Genomic DNA, 24873 nt, shown 5'->3' with positions numbered 1-24873 from the left:
CCGTGAGATCATGACCTGAGCTGAAGTCAGGTGCTTAACCTACTGAGCCACCCAGGCGCCCCGGCAATAGGCATTTTTAACTAAACAAAATTAATGAGCAATGCGGCTTGAGTAAAGTGTGGTGTCCCCTCTCCCGCTCAGTGGAGGCTCCACCTGGAGAGGTGGTGTGGTCTTTCCTGCAGTGTGGGTTGAAAAGCAGGGGGCAGGTGTGCGAGCCCGGGGACAGAGTGAGGAAACCAGGTGGCTTTTAACTTCTCTGTCAAACTTAATTCTTCTGTTTCTATGTTGGGAATTTCTGGAATGTTAAAATATAGACACCGAAGCAGTCTAGCACCACGTCCAAATGATTCGCATCTAGTTTTGATATTTTTATTTCCCTGAAGTTCTCAATTAGCTTAGTGAGAGTCAGTAACAATTTGTTGCACTCATGTTCTACCTCCTGAGACATCTTAATCCTGAGATATGTAAATTGCCTCTTTTTAACCATGAACTCCGATTTCAGACAAAATTCAAATACATTTTCTGTTAGGTAATGAATTTTACAGTCTTGGTGTTTACTGTACTGATGTGGGGATCTTTCACAATGCTTGCTTACCACTGGCGATGTTTTCAGAAGATGGCCTCCACCTGCTCCTTCGAAATCTTATTCTAAGTCCCTGCTCTCCACCGTGTTAAGCCCACAACAAAATTGTTTGGGAGAAACTGATGACTGTCATTTTTTTGCCACAGTCCTCAGGAAAAGAAGTTAGAATTCTTTTAGGCTGGTCTAATATGTCACTGCCATGCTGTTAGGAGCCCTTCACCTCTGAATTCCTTGTTGACATAAATCCTCTTCATCTTTTTCTGGAATTGACCACTTGCCTCAATCATTCTTTCATAGACACGTACTATTTACCTTACTTTATGCAGTGCATTCCTGTTTAAATGTAAACTGAATCCTATGTATTCTAAAGGCATCAAGGAACTTTTCTGTTAAAAAAAATTCCTTTTGGAAAACAAATAATTACCCAGTAATTGTGTTTCGGGTTGCTTTCTGTTTTCTTTTTGGTTTGTGAGTGTTGGTTTGTTTTTTTTTTTAATTTATGTTTTGTCTAGATTTGGATTTCAAATACATAGTTTACTTAAAAGTAGGGTGTACTTAGAAGTGATTTCCAAGGTCACTTCTGAACTTTCTCTTCTCCGGGTGAAGATGCACGGAGACTAGCAGTAATTTGAGGTTTTCCGCACTGAATAGTAAGTCGGTTCTCTTCTAAGAAAGAAAACAACTTCAGTTTTCTTTCTAACGTTGAGCAACTCTCATTGGCTGTCATTTCCTTGCGCCTGAAGTCTGCTTTGGCTTCCTCCCATACTGCAGCTGGTGGACAGCGAGGTGGTGATGCTCTCCGCACACTGGGAGAAAAAGAAGACGAGCCTCATCGAGTTACAGGAGCAGCTACAGCAGCTTCCAGGTTTAATAGCAGATTTAGAATCCATGACCGCCAATCTGAGTAAGTGTTAACGTTTGTATCTGTCCGTGACTTTTAGGAATGAAAATAACTTGGACAGGACTTGATAGGAATTCACAGCCTTCTAAGAATATATTACAGTCTTCGTTAGTATGATTTTTTTTTTGCAAAGAGTGAGTTATAGTTCATTTCACATTCTGATTAAGTAGGATTAGACAGGAAATGGTTTTAAAGTCTAGAAATTACTTCTGAAATATATGCTGACCTTTTCTGCCTCAGTTCAGTTTAGGAAACATAATTTGTTGATTCTTAGAGTGACTCAGGGTTGTGTGTGTGACATCAGATCTCTGTTTAAAAGTAAAAATATATAAAAGAAAAGGGGTTATAGTGACTTGTTCTGGTTGTAGAATGTCCTCTGAAAGTCATTGCTTTAAAAATTAGGTCTTCTTAGAGCTTCATGTCTTCAAATATGTTTTTTCCCCTCCTTGAACACTTGAGAGATTAAAGAAAATCAGTTCCATGAGGGTACCTGTTTGGCTAAATTTATATACCTCGTGGAAGTTTATATATTTTTTTGTAGTTTTCATTATGATACATTATGCTTGTATTTATTTCTTGAGTTTATAGTCAAAAAAACTCCTTTTTTGTTTGACAGTGCCACATTTTAGGATGGTATTGTGGCTCACTGTTTTCTAACCAAGCTTCAGATCTTAGTGCAATTTAAGAGTAGGGAGTATCTACATGGGAGATAAATTTCCCGGGCCAATAACCGGATTCAGTGTTATAGGTAAGAAGCTGAGGATATCTTATCATCTCTTCCTGTTTTTCAGTATTACCTTTCTTAAGCAAAACAAAAATGATTTGCAAAGCAAGTCACTAGTAAACTTTACAGCAGTTTTTTGTGTGTGGATGAAATGGACCTGAATGGTATTTGGAATGCTGTTGCTGTTAACCATAGTTCACATTTATAGCACCTGTTATATGCCAGACACTGTTAGGTGCTTTACAAACGTCTTTAATCCTCACATGAACCCTTTGAAAGTAGCTGCTATTATCCCATTTGACAGCTAAGGAAAGTAAGGCTTGGAGAGCCTGTGACTCTCACGGTCACAGTTAATAAGATGTGGATTCAGGGTCCCAGTCACAGCGATGGCATGCTCAGTGGGGATGACACTTCAGAAGCTGTCAGTCGCCTCCTGGACTGTATTCTTAAGGCTCTGGCTCTTGCAAAGGTCTTCTGGTAGTGGTGGTTTGTGATTCCTGAAGGCAGGGCATGAAAAAGCAATTCTGGGTCTTAAGAGAAATGTCAAATAGCTGTGGTTGCCCTCTGCCCGACTTCCCTCTTGTGGGGATACTAACGATCCTTGTCTGGCCTTTGGTGGCTGACTATAGTCTCCAAGATATTTGGAATTTTCTTCTTAGCCACTTTCTTTGGCTTATCTTCCTGCATCTGTTGGAGTCATTTGCTGTAAATTGCTTGTGGATGTCTCTGCAGACAGGATAACCTCCCTTCCTTTTTTTTCCTAGCCAGGAGTACATTCTGTTTATAGATGTTCTTTGTTCGATAGCACTTTCCTGATTAAGTGCATTTTGTGCAACTCTAATTATTCTCGTAGTTAATCCTGCTTGGGAAATGCAGTTTATAGAAGTCTTTCTTAAAATAGAATATACAGGCATACCTCAGACATTGGGGGTTTGCTTCTAGACCACCTCAGTAAAGCAAATATTGTAATAAAATGAGTCAATGAAGTTTTTGGTTTCTCAGTGCATATGAAAGTTATGTTTTCACACTACTCTAGTCTATTAAGTATGCAATAGATTCATGTCTAAAAAAATAGTGTACGTACCTTAATTAAAAAATACTTTTGCTCAAATATACTGTCACTTGGGGGACTTCAGTGAGTCATAATTTTTCTGGTGGGTCTTGCCTCCATGTTGACGGTCAAGTTGGGACTGCTGAAGGTTGGGTGGCCGTGACAGGTTCTTAAAATAAGACATTAAGGAAGTTTGTGGCATAGGTTGACCCTTCCTTTCACGAATGATTTCTCTGTAGCAGGTGATGCTGTTCGATAGCCTTTCACCCACAGTAGAGCTTCTTTCAGAATTGGAGCCCGTCCTCTCAGACCTGCTGCTGCCCCAGTGTATGTGGTCTTCTAAATCTTCTGTTGTCTTTTCTGTGACCTTCCCAGCGTTGTCACCAGCAGTAGATTCCAACTCAGGGAACCACTTTCATTGCTCATCCCTAGGAAGCATCTCCTCCTCAGGTTTTATCACGAGACGGCAGCCATTCAGTCCCGTCCCCAGGCTCCACTGCTAATTTCAGTTCCCTTGCTCTTACTACCGCATCTGCAGTTTCTTCCTGTGCGGAAGTCTTGAACCCCCACCCCCAAGTCTTCCATGAGGGTTGGAATTACTTTCTTCCAAATTCTTATTCATGTTGACATTTTGACCTCTTCCAGTGAATCCTGAATGTGCTTAGTGGAATCTGGAAGGCTGAGTTCTTTGTTGAAGATTTCCAATTTGCTTTGCCCAGATCCGTCAGAGGAATCACTGTCTATGGCAGCTACTGCCTTATGAAGTGGATTTCTTAAAAAAGTCAGAACTACTCCTGACCCATGGGCTACAGGACGGATATTGTGTCGGCAGGCATGAAAACGGCATTGATCTCCTTCTCTGTCTCCATCCGAGCACTTGAGTGACCAAGTGCATTGTCAACAAGCAGGAATATTTCGAAAGAAATCTTTTTTTCCCTGAGCAATAGGTCTCAACAGTGGGCTTAAAATATTCAGTCAGCCATGTTGTGAACAGATGTGCCGTCATCCAGGCTTTACGGTTCCCTTTAGAGAGCACAGGCAGAGTGGATCTAGTACCGTTCATAAGGGCTCTAGGATTTTTGCTCAGGTAAGTGGGCACTGGCTTCAGCTTAAAGTCACCAGCAGCGTTACCCCCAACCAGAGAGTCAGCCTGTGCTTTGAAGCCAGGCATTGACTTCTCCTTTCCAGCTCTGAAGGTCCTGCGTGGCATCTTCTTCCAGTAGGAGGCTGCCTCATCTCCATTAGAAGTGTGCTGTTCAGTGTAGCCACCACCAGTAACTACCGTAGTTACATCTTCTGGGGAACGTGCTGCAGCTTCTACATCGGTACTTGGCTGTTTCCCCTTGTACTTTTGTGTCATGGAGATAGATGGCTTCTTTCCTTTAACCTCATGAGCCAGCCTCTGCTGATTTCAAACGTTTCTTCGGCCGCTTCCTCACTTCTTTCAGCCTTCATAGAATTGGAGAGTCAGGGCCTTGTTCTGAATTAGGCTTTGGCTTATGGGGTGCTGTGGCCGATTTGATCTGTCCAGACCACTAAAATGTTCTCCCTGTGGGCAATAAGACTGTTTGACTTTCTTGTCTTTCGTGGGTTCATTAGAGTCGCACTTTTCATTTCCTTCAAGAAGTTTTTCTTTGCGTTCCCTACTTGGCTGACTGCTTGATGCAGGAGGCCCAGCTTTCAGCCTATCTCAGTTTTTGACATGGCTTCTTCACTAAGCTTCATCCTTTCTAGCTTTTGATTTAAAGCGAGAGATGTGAGTCTTTCCTTTCACTCAAATGCTTGGAGGCCATTGCACTGTTACTAATTGGCCTCATTTCAACGTTGTTGTTTCTGGGGGAAAAGGGAGGCCAATTGGCGGGGAGTCAAAGCACTCATGACATTGATCTGTTAGGTGCGCTGTCTTATGGGTGTGGTTCGTGGCATCCCAGAACAATGGCCATGGTAACATCAAGGATTGCTGGTCACAGATCACCACAGTAATAATAAGAGTTTGAAATATGGCAAGAAGTACCAAAATGTGATGCAGACACATGAAGTGAGCAAATGCAGTTGGAAACTTGGCACCAATAAACTAGCTCAAAGCAAGGTTGCCACAGACTTTGAGTTGGTCAAAAACACAGTATCTGCAAAGCACAATAAAGTGAAGCTCAATAAAATATGCTGTGCTTGCATTGAGGTCTTTTTGAAGAGTGAATTCTGCTTGCTTAGAAGATACCTCTGAAGTCTAGGTGGTTGGGTTTTACATATACTGCCAGTCTGAATTACTATTAGCATTTGAAGCCTGCTGTCTTTGGTTTTGACTGTATTGCTGTCATTCATCTGATACTTATACTTACTAATTAAGGACCGACTGGAACAGACAGCTGGTCAAATCTGAGTCCAGAGGCCTAGGGTTTGTTGGTCTAGAGTTGTTGGCCACAGAGAGTGTTTTGACATTGAGACTTTTAGATAAGCAACTTAAACTTCTTGGAATGGGTGCTGACATTCTTTTTCTTTTCTGTTTTTTTTTTTAATGTTTTATTTATTTCTGAGAGACAGAGAGACAGCGTGAGCAGGGGAGAGTCAGAGAGAGAGGGAGACACAGCATCTGAAGCAGGCTCCAGGCTCTGAGCTGTCAGCACCGAGCCTGACACAGGGCTTGAACCCATGAACTGTTAGATCATGACCTGAGCCAAAGTTGGATGCTTAACTGACTGAGCCACCCAGGCACCCTGGTGCTGACATTCTTTACAATAGGAAACTATCTTAAAGCTCCATTTGATGGGCTAAATTGTGAAACATGTATCTATATCATTAAGGTATTTTATGAAGTCATTTTAAGGAGCGTATGTATCATTCTTAGATATTGGAACTGCTGTTTTAAATGTTTGCTCATATATTACTGGCTTCTTTTATTTTTTGATAGCCTCAAAATATCTCTTATCACCTGAACACTTTGATATATTAGGAAGCTTTATAGTTGAGCAATAATAAAAAAGTTTTAAGAACTAAGAAGGCGTAACTGACCTGTGTACAGTCACAGGGTTCCCCTAACTTCTTTGAACTTTGTGCTGTGTCGCTGTCAGATCTGACATCACATCTTCTCGGTCCCTCCATCATCCAGGCCACACAGCCCTTGTTGTAATCTTGCTTCGCTCTCTAGGGCATCTAGAGCTGCTCATTAAAGAGTAACAGACTTACATGATGTGAGCGATTTGAACCTTTGATGATGTGTTTAGCTACCTTCCCCTACGCTTAATAAATATGACTCCTGATTACATGATCCCTTGGGAATTGTGAAGTAAGAATGGATAATTCCTTCATTTTTTTTTCAAATGGAATGTGATCCCTTTGTGTTACATAAGCCCATGTAATAAATAATTACTGGTAGTCTGTCATTTACAAAAGAAATGACAAAGACCTGCTGGGTCCTGAAAAATAAGGGCTGGGGGCTGGTCTCGGACCTGGGTTCGGATCCCAATCCCACAGCTTCCTGTGAGACCCCATGCGGGTTTCTTGGCTGCTCCAAACTTGTTTCTTCATCCGCAGGAAGAGAATGAGAGTACCGGCCTCAGAGGACGGGCAGAGGGGTGAAGGAGATCATAGATGTAACTTGAGTACTCAGCTCTGTGCTTAGTACCCATGAGGCATCTACTGTGAGTCATGAGCTCTCTGTAGGCTCTGGGAAAACAACACTGGACAAGACTGGGTGTCCCCCATCAAGATGCTGACTTGCTAGGGGTGAGCCTGGGGGGCTCAGTCAATTAAGCATCCGACTCTTGATTTTGGCTCAGGCTGTGATCTCATGGTTCATGGGATCGTGCCCTGTGTCGGGCTGTGTGCTGACAGCACAGAGCCTGCTTGGGATTCTCTCTCCCCCTCCCCTCTGTCCCTACCCTGCTCTTACGCTCGTGTGCACGCTCTCCCTCTCTCTCTCTCTCTCTCTCTGTCTCTCATAAATTAATAAACATTAAAAAAAAAAGATAAGGATGTTCTAGTGGAAGTCTCTCTAGCCTGTGAAAATTTACGAGACCACTGTTCTTTGACAGAAGAGTTTGGATGGATGTTATGCAGTTTAGCTTGTTCTGTAAGATTGTGTAGAATGCAAAGTCACAGCATGAAATNCTCCCCCTCCCCTCTGTCCCTACCCTGCTCTTACGCTCGTGTGCACGCTCTCCCTCTCTCTCTCTCTCTCTCTCTGTCTCTCATAAATTAATAAACATTAAAAAAAAAAGATAAGGATGTTCTAGTGGAAGTCTCTCTAGCCTGTGAAAATTTACGAGACCACTGTTCTTTGACAGAAGAGTTTGGATGGATGTTATGCAGTTTAGCTTGTTCTGTAAAATTGTGTAGAATGCAAAGTCACAGCATGAAATGTGGTAGATGAACAGGGCAGTATTCTGAACATTGAAAGATTGTGTGCAAGTAGACAAATGGAGTGTTGTCACCCAGATTCCCTGCACGACCTTCTGAGGTAAAACCGGTAGAATGTGTGAAACGTCTTTTTTTAATTCTCTTGAACTCCCACTAGAGGGAAGCCTAACCCTATTCCTTTATTGACGTTTAAAATCTTAAGGGCTCGCTGAGTTTGTACTGTTGCTTGATTTATTTTAGGTGACCTACTTTGCAGATACTGTTCTCCTCGTCCCGAAGAATTTGTGAATTCTTCGATAACGAAGTGCTGTAAGAGAGTGACAGGCATGTACTGAGCTTCTGTCTTTTTTTGCTCTGACCTAACTTGATAGGTCTCGTTTTGCTTGCTTTGTACAAGTTGAGAGGGCGTCTGGCATAAAGACTGCCGCAGCTGCAAGTGTCGTGTGAACTTAGATTGTTTCCTTGTCCAGGTTGCCTTCTGAGATTAGACCGTTCTAGAGGCACATTAACTCTTTTCAGACACCTTTTCATGCCCCACACAGACCTCGTTTGTTCCCTGATGGCTCTTGCAAGTTAATGCACTTTTGAAAGTGGCTCGTTGCCACACCATCACTGCTGTATTATCTATCTTCGTACATAAAAGAGTAATGGAAGCATTTGAAAAATCTTTCAAGTCTTTCTAGTACCTGGTCCCTGTGACCTCTGGGTTTGGAACCACAGATTTCCTCTTTCCTCGAGGCTAATACGTTTATTAGAAAAGTACTCCTTAAGTGTGAAATAATTTGAGTGTGCCGGCCCGTCCTTCTTGTATCAGTGGTTATGCCGCAGATAAGACGTATTTGGGACAAATGGCATGAGGGAAAATTCTAAACAGACTCGCTCTTCCTCTGGGACCGTGTCCTCACAAACGATTAGTGAGGCTCTTTCCTGCACAGCTGTCTGGCCTTCCCGCACGGCTTTTCACGGGATCACTCCGCCTGTCTTTCTCACTTGTCACCAAATGAGACACAGGCTATCGTTACAGCGAGCAAAACGGCCAAGTCTGAGCTTCCCGTCAAGGTATGTTCGTGGCCGTGGAGGCCTGCTAGTGCTTTTAGGTACCTGCGTGCTGCGTGTGGTTCATCCCGTGATGGGAAAGGAGAAGCTTGTGACAGGGGCGTTCGACTTCGGCCATTGAGGTGTAGTAGGAGATATTCAGAGGACGTAATTATCACAGGGGTTCTTAGGAAGTTTTTAATAGGGAAGAAAAATGTATTTTTGTCCATACAGTGGGTCTGTGTTTGGTTACTGATTTCAGGCCTGTTAAGAATTAACGTGGAAATTTTCCATTGCTTCTGCAGCTTTAGCTCACTGATTTGGGCCTGTGTGACATACCAGTAACAAAGTATCGTCATGTTGTCTAATGTTTTCTAAGTCCTCTGCCCAAGTTGAACTTACTCTTTCACAAAATTTAGCATAACCTTCTGATATTTAAGGTAGATGAATATGAGTCAGGCATTTGCTTTTTTGGTTAGTATTTTATGCTTTAGTGGGATAGAATCATTCTTAGTTGAATCTCCTTATACACGGGATACAAAGGTACAAACATGATTATTACCTTTAAGACCCTCACTGATTGAACCACTGAAGAGAGGATAGTACACAAATGGCTGTATAATATGAGTCAGAATATAAGTTCTGTGTAAAAGTCAAAGATGTGTGGAAGCTCAGAAGAGGGAGAGAGCTGTGCAGCCCAGAGGAGGGGTAGCACCCCCTCATCCCCCACCCTCCAGCCTGAAAAAGCACGGGGTTGGGCAGTGGAGACAAGCAGAGGCATCTCGGGGGCAGGCGGGGGCAGGGAGACAGGAATATGCTCCACCGTCTTGGAGTGATTGTTGAGCGCTCCTGAAGGGAAGTAGTGGTGACATTGGAAAAGAGGCTGTGGCCTTGCAGGGGTGGGGTGCGTGGGGGTATAGGTTTCTGAATACTAAGGTAAGGAGTTAAGCTGGATTCTTAAAGTACTCAGGAGCCTTTAACTTTCCAAAGGAGAGAACATAAATATGGATTTGATGTAGCAGTAAAATGGCCACTGAGTCTCCCGAGTATTTTAGATGTAGATGATTCAGAAGCACAACAGGATGCTGTCTGCCAATTAGGAAGGACATATGGTCTGTCTGTTTCTCAGTTTAGCAGTTCCGGGTTGGTACTAAGTCAGTCACGTTTCACTTGGTCGCCATTTTATTAACCCAAGTATGAACTCAGGTAGCAAGTTTCGTATGTATCTAGAAGGGAATTTCTCTCCATGAGAAATTAATTGGCCTGCCTAGGGGTCAAGTCATGTCATTCAGGTTCCCAGCCTCATGAGCTCTATAGCCACCCAACAGAGCTAGACTCTAAACAGAAATTGCCAGCTGTCATAAACAAAAAAAAGATATATATAGATCTTTAAATATAGAACGATTATTGATTCCATTACTTATTTTCTTTTTAGCAAAATCATTTGAAATTTAATCCTCCTCACTTATAAGGGATCTTAAGTCTAACACCATGGGTTTGAGTATAATTTATAGTTATTTAAGTTTGCTAGAAAAAAATGAAAGTTTTATTGATTTTTTTTTTTCTTTTTTTGGTCTGTTAGATCCATAGATGTTTTAACATGATCATTACTGGTCTACAAGATTATTAGTTTTAAATGACAGTTACAAAACTTAGCTAATTTTTATACAGCTTTTTTTCTCTGCAGTTTTTATAGTCAATTTTAAGTTACCGTCAAATGCTAAGTTAGGTATACTTTGTATTTATAGTTGTTTGTAAGTATACAGTATTTATATACCTTTCCCCATTGGACCCTTCTGACATCTTTGCAAGATGTGAACTGTTAGCCCTTTTTTCCCTGATGAGATAGCTCCGCTCATCTGTAAGGAACAGAGCTGGGTTTCTGAGCTGTACTTCAAAGTCCTGCTGCTAACCAGTCCCTTGTAAGCCAAGGATGTCAAAGTAGCGTGCACAGTACTGCAGGAACCAAGTAGCTTAGAGTTAAATGGATTCCATATTAAATTTAATTATTCTAGTTCTTATCACTAATCAAAGTGAAATAGCCTGTTTAAATAATCCTATTAGGTATGATTCCCTTTTAAGACCCTGTCAAGCCAGATATAACAGAATGAGCTGAATACGGCTTCTTCAGTAGTACCAGCTCTGACACTAGGGTCCTTCTGATTTTTCCATTTAGTGTAATAACAAGAAATAATCTAAACAGCAATGACTATAATAACATTATTTTGCCTGTTTCCCCCACGCCACCCCCCCTTGTAAACTCACTATGTACTGCTCAAATCATTATTAAAAATCTTAGATTTAACTCCTCATGATTGACACTTTGATTTGCATGTTGTTCAAGGTTAGGCTTCCCATAATCATACGCATTAACAGTCCGGTAGCCCCTGAAGGTAGATTCAGCACGGTTACCAACTGCGTTACCTTCAGTCCTTTGCACACTTCCCAGTGGCTTACAATTTATCAATATAAGTCAGAACCTAAAATGTCTTTGAGGAGGAATGCTGAACTGTCATCACATTTGTACTTTTCAGTAAAATTTTATTTTCCCCCCAAATCCATGTCTTTAAGCCCTAGGCCCTACCAAATAGAAGAGGAAGGAGGTTTTATAGATAGCATAGCTATTTAGTCAGATCTTTGGATCAAAGATTAATGACACAAACAGGCCGGAATTTGCATCTTAATAAACCTAGAACTGCAGGTTGAATTTGAGGAGTTTGCTCCCAACCCAGATGCTAAAGAAGCTAATTTGGAAAGTCATGTGGAAATCTCGCGGCCACGTGAAGGAATTAGATGCACTGTGATTGCAAGGGCACAGCCAGCTTGCTCCTTGTCTGCTGCGCCTTCCCTTCCCCACTGGGGGGCCGTGACTTCCAGATCTGCGAATGGGCTCCTGCTGGACCTTTCCTCACTCTGCGTTAGATGCCGCGCTTTGGAGGGCCCCGAGCACTGCATGCCTCGCTCTGACAGCCTGTGTTGTCTCTGAAACACGCGTCCCCTCTACTTCAAGCTGATGGACACGAGGACTCTCTTTTTCATCTTTGTACCCCCGTATCTGGCACACGTGGTGTTTGGCAGATGCCCACAGTGCTGTTTGCGTGCTAGAATCTTTGGCCTCTGAGGCTTGTCTGCTGTCTGAGAGGCTGGCCGATTCTCCCTTCTACAGCGGCGAAGTCTTGGTTCACTTGCCCCCCACTCCCCCCATCAATTCAAAATGATTGTTGTGTCAGAAAGACTCGGTTTTGATTCCTGACTGCCCTTCAGTAGCTAGGTGACCTTGCGCCAGGCAGTGAATTAACTTCTGCAGCCTTTGGTCTTGAATCTTTTAAATGAAGGATTTGACTGCATGATCTCCATGTGCCGGTAAAGCGGCAGAGACCGGTGGACTGGTGGGCAGAGCTGTCTCTTCCCCACCGCCCGTGACCCGGGCTCACTGAGTGACCGCACCTTCTCTGCAGTGACTTGTGAAGATTGACGTACGTCATTTGCCAAGGCAAAACAGTGCTCTGCTCAAGTAACTTAGAGCCTCAAATTTTAAATTATGTCTGGTATAACGTGTGTTAATTATAATTTGCTATGTTCTCATTTGAAAATTGATGATTCACATGTGGTATATGGGATCGTTAGGATATCGCATTAGATTAATCACAATGCTCTGTTTCCTCATCATCCTGGTTAATAGCATACGTAAAATATTTTGGAAAATTACACCTTGAAGATGTTTGAAATATAGGAAGGAGCTCAAAATAATTTGGAGTATATTTTAAAGTTGGTCAGTGTATTTTATTTTGCTTCAAGAAAGCTTAATAAAGAATATTAAATAAATGCAAACCAATTTTGACTTTTAACTTTTGGTCATTTTTTTCTTTTCTCCATGATCGAGGATTCTGATTTTTTATGTTTATTTTTGTTTCTTTGTTTTTGTTTTTTCCCTTTGGACCTTATGTACTTTCAGCTCATTTAGAGGCTAGCTTTGAGGAAGTAGAAAACCACCTGCTGAATCTGGAGGATTTATGTGGACAGTGTGAATTAGAAAGATACAAACATATGCAGTCCCGACAATTGGAAAATTACAAGAAAAAGAAGAGGTGAGTTTGAAAAATGGGTTTCAACAGTATTCATTTTACGTGCTGTTCTGTATAAGTTTGGGCTCATGAAAGACGAAGGTTGAAACACGTAAAGCTCATTAACAAGCTTTCCAGAACTTGCCATAGACGTACATATGTATTTTGGTTCCTCTGTCTGTTGCCATTTTACAGAGATGAGCTCTGTAAAGCCAAGGATAAGGTGATTGGGGCGCCTGGGTGGCTCAGCCGGTTAAGTGGCCAACTCTTGATTTCGGCTCAGGTCATGGTCTTATGGATTCTTGAGTTTGAGGCCTGCATGGGGTTCTGCCCTGACGTTGCACGGAGCCTGCCTCAGATCCTGTCTCCCTCTCTCTGCCCCTCCCACCTCAAAAATAATAAATAAACATTAAAAACATTAAAAAGGTAGAGGGGAGCAGAGCAACAAGCAAAGCTTTCCCAGAAAGCAGGAGCCCTGACCTCATTTTCTCCCAGTGGCATATCCGGAACTGCCTTTTTTTCCTTTTCTTTCTTTTCTCCTCCTTTATTATTAGAGCAGGAAGAAAAGGGATCAGAGCCCAGGCTGTGGAAGGAGGCTCACTGGGTTTGAATCTCAGCTTTGTCACATTCTGGCTGTGAGACCTGAAGCAAGTTATTTGATCTCCGTGTCTCCAGCTTCTAGCGAGGATAATAATGTACCAGCTTCGTTGGGTTCTTGTGAGGATTAAATGAGATAGTAGTTATCAAGTGCAGAAAGTGCTCTGTAAGCATTAGTTATAATCAGGATTGTTGTCATTGGGCTGATGTGAACTGGACACAGGAGAGAAGCCCCAGGGTGACAGCGTGCGGCACCTGCTGCAGCGTCCCCTGCAGTGCCACCTGGGGCAGGGCTGGAAGGTCCACGGGGAGTCCACGGTAGAGTGCCCGAGACAGCCTGCCGTCTGCCCCACGCAGAGCAGGGAGGGGGCTTTGTGGGGGGGGGCTGTGATAGGCGCAGGGAGGCAGAGGTCATGGGGTTGGAGCTGGGCTTAGGTCAAAGAGCAGACGTGGAGGGCGAGGAGGAAAGGTAGGTTGGGCAGAGCACCCTATGATTTTAAGATTATTGATAAACGGAGTACTTCTGGATCTAGGCTGTGGCGATATAGGAGGAGTGGGTTGTTGACACGCAGCAGGTGCTGGTCACCGGAGTGCGTCATATGCATACTACGTAGGTATTGTAGATTGTCGCACTGCTCTCATGGTTCTCTAGAATAATGCCAAGCAGTGGGGCAGAGATGAAAATTGAGTATTCGGAGATTTTCAGTCAGGATCTTGTACTCCTAGGGATGGGTCTTAAGTGTTATTGAGCCGGAAGAATCATGTGTGTAGTGTTTAAAATGGAGACTCCTGACTCCATCATTGGACCGTCCCAGTGCCAAAGGGCATTCCAGCAGCTTTGCTGTGAACAAGCATTCCAGATGATTCTGATGCGGGCAGTTCAGGGAGAGTCCTTTTGAGAGACAACCAGGTGGGGATGGGATTGGGTTGTGTGCAGGCTCTAAATGGACGAGCTTCAAAAGGAGCTCCAAGGGGGCCGTGGATAAATTGTTTGCAGACGTTTGTAAGTGTATGAATTTTTCTGGAGGTGCGTTCTGTAAATTGCATTTGCCAACTTAGATTACCAGAGTGAAGGTGGCAGCATTAAATATGGCCTCCTTGTCAGAGAAGGGACTTTGGAATGAGTGGGTGAGCACTGGGACCCAGGGGGTTTCAGACCGAAGCACGGGGGACAGGAGAGAGGAAGAACTTGCCCTCAAGAACAACAGAGCAGAGTTAGACATGGTTCAGCACATCTGCAGTTTTATATGGAAAAGTAGGGAAATATTCTGTTATGAAGATGTGAATTGTATAAATTAAGTTTATTTATAACATAAGTTTCAAAGAGCATAGTAGGAAGGCTTTGAATTTTGATGCAGGAAGATGGTCAGCTTGGGTGCAGGTCATGTGATCCTAGGAGTTACATGGCTTCCCCATCTGTAAAATGGGGGAAATAATTGGACAGTACGGGGTTGTTTTAAGGAGTCCGTTGGTATGGTGCTTACAGTAACGCCCGGCATGTGACGAGTGCCAAGTCAGGCGGCCGGCACTGGCTGGCTTGTATGAGTACTTGTACAACTGTGAATAGATGGGTAGCCCATATTTTTATGCCAGTTATGTCTCTCAGCTAGTTGAACACAAAAGTTATATGAGTATTGTGGGTTTTTTAATCCATATGCGTTAAGTTTGATTATTTGAAACGTGCTATGTGATACTTTAATATGTAAAGTTAAATTTCAGGTTTTCATCAGTTGTGATTAGATAGAAAAAAGTAGTACGCTTTGGAACTATGATATTTTATATCTTTTCTTCACTTTCACCAAGTGACTCAAGTGTATTTTGATTAATGCATTATAACATGTTATAAAATGAAAATTAACTTTAGTGCTTTGCAGAGTGACATTGCCTGTAATTTAAGTGAAAGCCAAAGTGCCCTGAATGCGTACATGTCACGTAATTTAAACGACAGAGTAGTTGTCTTTCAAGAGGTTGAATTGTGTAGTATGTAGTAGGAATAGGGTGAAAGGACCCAAGTCCTGACTTCCGTCGGTTACCAGCTTGGGCCCAAGCCAGTCTTTCCTTTGTGTGTTGTCCTGTAGTAAAGCTTTCCTTAATCTGGAACCTTCTTGACTAACATTTGAAAGACTTCTAAACAAAAATGACATCTTTTTAATGAACTTAGGTGTGATAAACAGATTCATTGGTAAGTGCCTGTTACTCTGAAATACATAAGAAAAAATAGCGTGCCTGTTGAGGACTCGAATTTATAATCAGTGGCTTGAAATCTACAGGGAAAATAATGGTAAATATTTAATACTCTGACAGGCTGAATTTTTGAAACTTAGAAAGTTTACTTTCTATTTCTCAAGGACAGCATTAAGTTAATGTAAAATGTCTTAACAGTCTTAAACCTAAGTGTTTTGGTAAGAAATCTCAAAGATGAGAAGTTTAACTTTGAGTTTCCAAGACTTCGTCTAAAAAAGATTATATATACAGATATTTGTTAATACTTAATAGCATCTTTATAAAATATTTACTAATGCCGAAGTAATTTGTATCTAAATGTCTAGTGACAGTGCCTTTAAAGTGATTTAAAGTCTTTTTTTTTAATCCTGAAAGGATGATTACTATGGCTTTAATTCAAGATTGTTAACAGAAATGCAGTTTGTTTTGGTGATTGTGAAAAGTTCTTGAAGACCTAAGCTTGAATTTCTTCTCTGCTATTTGCTGCCTGTACGACCTTTTGCACATGACCAATCTTTGGCTTTCCTATCTGCAAAGTAGAGATAATGATCCTTTCTTGCAGGGTTCTGGAAGATAAGAGACAGTTTTGTTTTGTCTTAAGGGTCAAATAAAAGCCTTGCACATTTAACTCACAGAATCACTCATAATTCTCAGTGATTTAGAGGGTTAACTCTCTAAATAAATTAGTGGAAATATTGGGTATGAACCATTGCTTAATGCTATTTATAAACTGTAATCTTTCTGAAGCTTTTAACCTATTTGAATCAGCATAGAAAAGGATGAAGTCTTTTTTTCGAAGAAAATTTTTTGAAGCAATATATGTAGTCAAGCTACACACACACACACAAACACACACATATATATGTATACCAATATATATATATATATAGTTGATCAATACTTGGTTGTAGGATAAGTAATGTGTTTGGATTGACAACACTGAGAAAGTAAAGCACTTTTATTCAGTCAAAATTCAGATTGATCAAAACTGTCTTTTAACTGTGTACAACACTTATTATTCGGAGATGTTTTTATTTATATTTCAGCTTCTTTCTTGGTTACACCTATTCAGTCTTGAGGTATCAGAACTGGGAATGTGATGAAGGCTGCTCTGATGACCCCAGAGTAGTTTAGATTGACACACATCTTTGTTTAACACAAGGGGTTGAACACCGTTACTTATTTTCACTGTAGCTTTACAAAAACTTTACTTTGTAAAGTCATAATTCAAAAGAACAGAAAGACTGTAAGAGGAAATGGCGGTAGATGAGAGATGTTGTCAACATTTTGGAAGATGGAAGGTAAATGATGAGCAGTGGCTGACAGTGGGGCAGAGAAGGGTATAGAGGGGCTCAGGCGTGAAGCATCTGGTGTGCCCCATGGGATTCTAGAAAGGCTCATGAAGTGAAGGCACCGTGTGTCGGAAGTACACATATGGGGAGGATACCCCTGACCCTCTCCTCAGCCTCATGATTACCCCAGCCCATCAAGCCACGTGATGCTGTACCCGAGGGGCCCCACACTTAAGGATCTAGACATGTTTGAGGGCAGGCAGAGGTTTTGCTACAGTTGACCCTTTAAACAACATGGTGATCAGGGGTGCCAACCCCCCACACAGTTGAATACCCAGGTATAAGTTTTGACTCCCCCAAAACTTAACTGCTAGTAGCTTACTGTTGACCAGAACCCTTAACTGATCACGTAAACAGTTGATTAACACACATTTTTTATGTTACACGTATTATTAGTATTCTTAGGGAGGTGAACACGTGGTAAGCGGGGGAGGGCAAAGGGAAGGGAAGAGAGAGAGAATCCCAAGCAGGCTCCTCTCCCAGCTTGGAACCTGTAACGGGGGCTCCATCCCAGGAACTATGACATCATGACCTGAGGCGAAATCGAGAGTCCAACACTTAACTAGCTGAGCCCCCGGGCGCCCCTGTTTATAGGTATTCTGTGTCGTATTCTTATAATAAAGTAGATGATGGAAAAAAAATGTTATTAAGAAAGTCATAAGGGGGGGCACCTGAGTGGCTCAGTCGGTTAAGGAACCCCTCTTACTTTCGGCTCAGGGCATGATCTCACAGTTCGGGAGATCTGGCCCCAGCACCTCGGGCTCCGAGCTGGGCGTGGAACCTGCTTACGATTTCTCTGTCTCCCCCTCCCACTGCCCCTCCTCCTGCTCATGCTCGCGCACTCTCTCTCTCAAAACAAAGAAGTAAAGATTTTTTAAAAAGTCATAAGGAAGAGACATTTACAGTTCTATACTGTATTTATTTTAAAAAATCTGCGTCTAAGTGGATGTGTGCCAGTCAGACCTGTGTTGTGTAATGGTCAACTGAATTTTGAAAACAGTGGGGTTAAGTGAATGTCCGCAGAGCAGACGGTAAGGCTGTGTAGGCCTCTTTCCTCAGTGGCTCCCTGAGCTCTGGCAGCCCGACTCCCGTCCGCTGTGCAGATCATTGGAGGCCTCATCTGAGAGACTGACCAGCCCAAGAGGAAAGACCTGCCCGTGTAGATGTTTGGGGGCGTGCCCTGATGAAACAGTGGGGTCCACACCCTGCGCCCTCCCGTGCTGAGCTCCACACTTGTGTTCGTGACTTTGTCGTGCCTCACTCTTAAGCATGAATGGACAGCTGAGGAATAGTGTCCAAATGAGGAAAGCTTCCAGAGTGAAAGAGGGCAAAATAAATAGGAAATAAACGAATAATAGTGTATAATGCCTTGTAAGAGACCATTTTGCATTTACGAGACATGAACAGGATGCTACAGAAAAGGAATAATTAGCAAGAAAGAGCTCTTAGAAATACTATATATGATAGCAGAAATACAGAATGTCAGTTAAAGCATTGAGAGATAATGTTCAGCTTCTGTGTAAGAGATTAGAAAAACAGGAAAAGCTGGGCGCCCGGGTGGCTCAGGTGGCTAAGCATCCGACAATAGCTCAGGTCATGCTGTCATGGTTTGTGAGTTCAAGCCTCGCATCGGGCTCTGTGCTGTCAGCGTGGATCCCACTTTGAGTCCTCCATCCCCACTTTCTGCCCCTCCTCCACTTGTGTTCTCCCTCTCTCTCTCAAAAATAAGTGAATTTAAAAAAATTTAAAAATTCAGCAAGATTGAGGTGCCGGGTGGCTCATTTGGTTAAGCTCCAACTTTGGCTCAGGTCATGATCTAGCAGTCTGTGAGTTCAAACCCCATGTCGGGCTCCGTACTGACAGCTCAGAGCCTGGAGCCTGCTTTGGATTCTGTGTCTCCCTCTTTCTCTGCCCCTCCCCTGCTCATTCTCTCTCTCTCAAAAATAAATAAACATTAAAAAAAATAAAAATACAGCTAGGAAAGAGAAGAATGTTGAGAAAATAGGAGAATTAATTCCCGAATCTCATATCTGACTACTAGAAGCTTCAGAAAGAAAGAGGGAAAAAAGGCAAATTTATTAAAGAACTAATACAGCACAGTTGTTGGGAACTGAAGGGTATGAACAAGTATGAAAGGGCCCACGAAGTACCTGACGATGTGAGTAGAAAAAGATTATTGTCAATACACATTCTTCTAAATTTCACTACACTAGGAATAGAGGTCATAAAAGCCTTCAGAAAAGTCTTAGTACTAAGGTTCAGGAATCAAAAGGAACTCCAGCTTTTCAGCAGCACTACCAGAACTGGAAAATGATGTTCACTTCACACTTACTTAGCAACATTAGTGCAAGGAAATGGGCCTTTCCAGGCAGACAGGGACTCAGATTTCGCTCACGCACACCCTGTGTCAGGAAACGCAGGAGGACGCTCCACCAGCCAGGGAGTATACCAAGGAGAAGGAGGAACGGTCACAGAAGAGGGGTGACTTGCAGTTGAGGATCCATCCGGGTGAGAAGAGAAACTAAGGGAACGCCTAGGGGGATGGCGAAGAGAAATTTTAACAGGCCTGCTGAGCAATCCAGACTGAAGACGGAAACCTTCTGGAAGATTCCAAGAGCAATGTTCCCAAGGGGGGGGAAAACACTAAACCAATAGGTTGTCTGATGTGCTTGAACATATTGAGAATTTTACAAGCTCCGATGGTGTGTTTGGTGATGAATTAGTGATAGGTGTGATTTAAAAATGGGGTAAACAAGGCAACTATTAACACGAAGGGAAAACACAGTTTTAGAAGAAAAGAAGTAAAACACTGCATGACTCAGTTATAAACAGTATTTATAGAACTCCGTAGTAACCAACGTGGGGGCAAACCAGAATTGTGATCTAGCTTATTGAAAAGATGGGGGAGAAGCCAGCCATGTTTGCAGGGTCCACGGAACGGATTTAAGAGAGCTAATCCTCGTCTTCCACAGCAGATCAATAAGTAGCGTTTCAAATAGAAAAAAAAAAAGTACCAGTGTTGCTGTATTATTGAGAAATAATGGAGGAAAATACCAGAAGGAATAGCTGCAAGAATGGAATGTGGCCACTTGTGAAAAGCAGGACAGAAAGATAGGAGAGAGTGGGGGCAGGGAACTCGGATCTTCATTGTAACTGAAGCCTGCGGGCCCCGTTTGACATAAGGAATTTACGTGCAGTATTTTGATAAATATAAAAATTCAGAAACAGTCTGGACTGAGAAGATACCGCTGACGACACACTCTATGATCAGTGAGTCCCAGAAACACTTTGTTCCATGTTGGCCGTATGGTGCCGTGTGCCACATGTCAGTGCTACTGGGAATTCCCATGGTAGAGAAATGTGCTTGACTCAGCACCTCACAGCTTGCTGGTCCACAAACCAATTTGTGTGTAATACAAACTAAAATTCTGCGACTTGGTGTTTTTCTATATTATATAACACCATTTGAGACATTTTCAAATACTCTCCCGCCCAAATTAAAGTTATCTGATCCACAGGGAAGAGTTTCTTAAAAATAAACCTCCTTCCGGGGCCCTTGGGTGGCTCAGTGGGTTAAGTGTTGGTCTCTTGATTTTGGGTCGGGTCACAGTGCATGGGTTCAAGCCCTGCGTCAGGCTCTGAGCTGACAGTGGGAGCCTGCTTGGGATTCTCTCCCTCTCTCTCTCTCAGCCCTTGCCCGCTCACATGCACGTGCCTCTCTCTCTCTCTCAAAATAAACACAATTAAAAAAAGAACCATCCTTTTTTTTTTTAACAAGATGCCCTACAACCTAAACTAATGACTTCTCTTGTTCAAAAGAAGATAATGTAGGATACAAAAGATTGATTATACAGTGTGAGTGTGTGTGTTTAAATTGTCTGCATGCTTTGCAGATTTCCAGAAAGTCCGGGGTACACAACTGGTTGTGCTGGGGAGAACAGGGGTGAAGGATCACTTCTCACATGCCTCCGGTGCCGCCCGCCTCTGCAGTAGGCGCTGGTGCATTTTGTCACTCAGCTTATGTCTTAGGTCAGAGCCCGTGGAGTGGGCAGGGCAGCAAAGATTGGCGCTGAGAAGGAAACTGAGGTCCAGGCAATCACCTGGCTGCTTGGGGGCCAGCCTCAGAGCCAAGGTCTCCAGTCTCCTCGAACTTACCTTTTTTTTTTTTTTCTTTTAAGTCAGAACAAACTCAGTCCCAGGTGTTGATATCAGTGCATCTGTAGTTGAGAATGGAGAGGGGCTATTTTGTCATACATTTGACGTGCCTTCCCGGCACAGAATAGATTCCTGTCCCTTGTAAGGAGAGGACACACCCTGTTCCCAGCAGTAATGGTGGCTTGCTGTGGCAGGGATTGTCACCCTGGGCAAGGGGACGCATACCGCTTTAGAGCACTCCTAGGGAAGCTCCCTTAGCTCTTGTCTACCCTTGAAAAACATCTGATGGTTTAACCCAGGTATTTCTGCTATAAAGAAGGACATCATTCTTCAGCTGGTTATCTAATGAGAGCGACATACAAGGAACAATATACATATCATAGAAAATACCCGTAAATAGCTTTTCTAATAACTTTTGCATACAAACTGATACTACTTTATCAGTAGGGTCTTGAGAAGTAGTAAAACAGTTCATAGAGGACAGGATGCGGGTACAGGCAGAAGACAGGTACCAATAGCAGTGGCCGAGTTGTCAGACAATTCAGAAGATGCCTTAGCCATACACCCCTACCCATGGATGCCTTGCAGTAGGAAGTATCAACAAGTAAGAGTTAATATTTTGTTTTTGTTTTCCTTTTTTTTACTTGAGTGGAGTTGACAAGAGTTAGTATTTTGTGTGTGAGGCAAAACAAAGAAATTAAAACCATTTACCCGCGTTCGTCTTGCTGCCAGTTACAAAGACGGACTTGAGATTTGGTAGTCAGCTTCCATTTGGGGGTCAGGGTTAAGTGACAAATGTGTAATAAAGTGTAAGTTCTGATGATTCTGTGGGATTGGAAGAAACTGGGACCTGAAGAAGAAGAAGAAGGCAGAAGGCAGCCATGTAGGATCTGGGATTACACAGTGCCAAGTAGACGGAACAGTAGGGACCAGAACACCTGAATCGTGAACAGTAGGTAAGTTTAGGTAAATGAGAAAGTGGAGCTAAAAAAACTGTGGAATCTCAGCCTTCTGAATTTTTTATCTTTCCAGCACCACCATAATATTCTTCCGAATGCTTATTGAAATTCTTTCATAATAATAATTCTTAAAACTCATACACAAGTGCATAATTTTATTAAAATATTTCTTATTTCTGGGGTACCTGGCTGGCTCAGTCGGTTAAGTGTCCAACGTAGGCTCAGGTCATGATCTCACGGTTCGTGGGTTCAAGTACCGTGTTGGCTCTGTGCTGACAGCTCAGAGCCTGGAGCCTGCTTCAGATTTTGTGTCTCCCTCTCTCTCTGCTCCTTCCCTGCTCACGTTCTGGTTCAAAAATAAATATGTATTTTTTTAAATTTAAAATATTTCTTACTTCCAGACTTCTAGATCCTTTGTTTTTCTTCAGCACATGGCATACGTCAGAGTTCCTCCGAAAATAGCTACGTCTTGAAGAAGAAAGTGCTTTTAACAAGCAATTCTGCTTAATTGTAAATGACTCATAACTTGAACACAGCCTTCCATTGGACTTGAGATCTGCTTAGGGACAGGCTAAAATCTAGAAACATTTTTCACAGATTCAGACTTTGAAACTTGATTGTTCGCTCCTAGAAACTCTCTCTTGTAGGTGGGGGAAGATTACCCTTCTGTTGAGATTTAGCAATCCTGCATAATTTGAGAGTCATTCCTTTCACTTCATCGCAGCTAATGCTTCTTTTTGTTTGTTTGTTTGTTTGTTTTTGGCAGCGTGTAAACTTTATAGACAAAGTTTAGAAAATCTTTCAAGCCAACTGTAAGAGATGTACTTGAGATGTTATGACCTATGTTTAGTGGTATTTGTCTAGTTTATGGTCTAGAGAATAATCTTCCCAACTCCTGAGCTTCAGGAAATGACTGTCCAAACTAAGCTGGACAGGTCGTGAGCCAGCCGTAGGTCTGACCCGGGCTTCCCATTTCTGAAGGTTGGGGATGACGGCGTTGGGAGCCTGGGCACAACCGTAGCACACGGGCCTGGCTTTGCTGGGACTAGAACAGAGGAAACCAGTGACATTCTATAGGGTGAAGATGGTTCAGGAACCAGAAAAGATCCAAAGTACCTCATCCACAGGAGCTAGGTAGGAAGGTAGTAACTGGCTTCTGAGGTTTTGCAGTGGAGTCCGTTTAAGATGCTGAATGGAAAGAGGATGGGGAGAACTTTCCCTCAGGCAATGCTTAACAAAAAAGAGAATGGATTCTGGATCTACCCAAGATGACTCGAGTAACAGAGACCAGATTTACTCTCCCACCTGATACAGTTCAGACAACGCAACACGTATTAAGAGCCTGGACATCAGGCAGAGAAGAGCAGTGATCGTTGATGGACAGGAAACAGGTACAGTGAGGCCCCTGATTGCCCCCAGAATCTGGGAGCCCGAGGCTGCTAGAGTCCATCGGACACAGTACCAGAGAGGAGAAGGCTGTCTGAGAGAATCCCGGAGAATAGCCAGCAGAATACTGATAATGCCCATGAGGGGGACTCCCCAGGGCAGGAGGGAAAGAACCACACAGGCCTAGTTAACAGTTCTGTTGCTGACACATGCCTGTTCCCCTCAGCCAGAGTGGGAAAACATGCAATTCACAGGACATTGGGAAGAGCTCTTGGGAAGGGGTATGATTAGCCCTTGAGTGAGCCCTGCTCCAGACCCGGGGAACAAATCACAATAGCAGGCATCAGAAGGACCAGACTGTTTCCAAGGAAATTAACTGTATCCCACAACAAAGCTCAAGAATACTTGTAGGAAGACACAGATACCTAACACCCATTAAGGTAAAGCACAGTGTGTGGCATCTAATTAAAGATAACTCAGCAAACATGGAGATAACCAATCAATCCAAACCGATTCGTAACGGATACAGATGTTAGAGTTAGCGGACAAGGACCAGGACATAGTCCCTGTAACTGTTCTAGAAGTTCAAAACATCAGGTAGAGATGTGGAAATGAAACAAAAAAGCTTAAACCTGTCTCTTCATTTTTCTCCTTTTACTTCCCACTTCCCTGTTAGATGCTAGTTTTAGATAGTTCCCAGTTGGTTAATTGATAGTAAATTATTATGTTGATTACACTATAGTAATTATGTCTGCTAAGCCAATGACCTCTTGATAGTAGGCTATGACTATATTGGGTTCATAAATTTGTGATCAAATCTTCACGTCTTCTTTCAAAATAAAACCAAAGCTTACAAGTTGGCAAGGAATTCAACAAATTCTTATTCTGAAGCGTCAGAGAAGAAATCTTGACAGTTGCAGATTTTATACATAGCCTCAAGAACAGATGTAGCTAGAATATTTTAACAGGTTATTAGATCCTTGGGTTGACAGTAAATATAGTTTAGGACTGATTTTTTTAAGTTCTGCAAGCTTTATTTTGAACAATGAGTATCTGTTTGCCATCAACATTAGAAACTCACGTTCTGACTTGTTCTTTAAAAATAATACTTCTCTAACTGGTTTGCAGTACTGTTTTCCTGAGCTTCCCTTGCACCCCCAGGTGTATAAATGCAGTTCTGTACACTGCGGTTTTTTATACAGATGTTTCCTTTAACGATAAAAACTGGAAGTACGTATTTGCAGTTGAGAATGATCAAGACTAAAACTACAGCAATCTTGAGTAAGGTTTATGGAAATTCAGCCACATATAATTCTGATTATCCTGGGCTTACAAAGAGGTGATCTTTTTTCTGAAGAAGAGATTGGTTATAGCTGGTGTGTTACAATTTACAGAGTCCATAATAACTTCCAGTGTTCTAGAACCAACTTGTTAAATTTGGGATGGTAGTTTACATCGTACATGGCCCCATGCTGTTTCGGAGTCTG

General features: G+C 42.5%; 1 protein-coding gene across 3 annotated transcripts in view; it reads left to right on the top strand.

Annotated features, from left to right (window-relative positions):
- The window catches only part of DTNBP1 (dystrobrevin binding protein 1), a 119664-nt gene that overhangs the window by 20839 nt on the left and 73952 nt on the right, over nucleotides 1-24873 (top strand). For 2 of the 3 annotated variants that reach the window (XM_077770124.1, XM_077770123.1), the window contains exons 4-5: nucleotides 1355-1487; nucleotides 12606-12738. In XM_077770124.1, coding sequence (XP_077626250.1) covers nucleotides 1376-1487; nucleotides 12606-12738 — 245 coding nt within the window. In that variant the 5' untranslated portion in view covers nucleotides 1355-1375. Of the gene's footprint in view, nucleotides 1-1354; nucleotides 1488-7855; nucleotides 7940-12605; nucleotides 12739-24873 lie in introns of all 3 variants that reach the window. The other variant, XM_077770122.1, reaches the window with a different exon arrangement.

The sequence above is a fragment of the Crocuta crocuta genome, unplaced genomic scaffold, assembly GCF_008692635.1.
Source record: "Crocuta crocuta isolate KB4526 unplaced genomic scaffold, BGI_CrCroc_1.0 scaffold24, whole genome shotgun sequence".
NCBI classification, from domain to species: Eukaryota; Metazoa; Chordata; class Mammalia; order Carnivora; family Hyaenidae; genus Crocuta; species Crocuta crocuta.
Note: the sequence above shows the minus strand (reverse complement) of the source record. Positions and strands in the feature narration are given on the sequence as shown.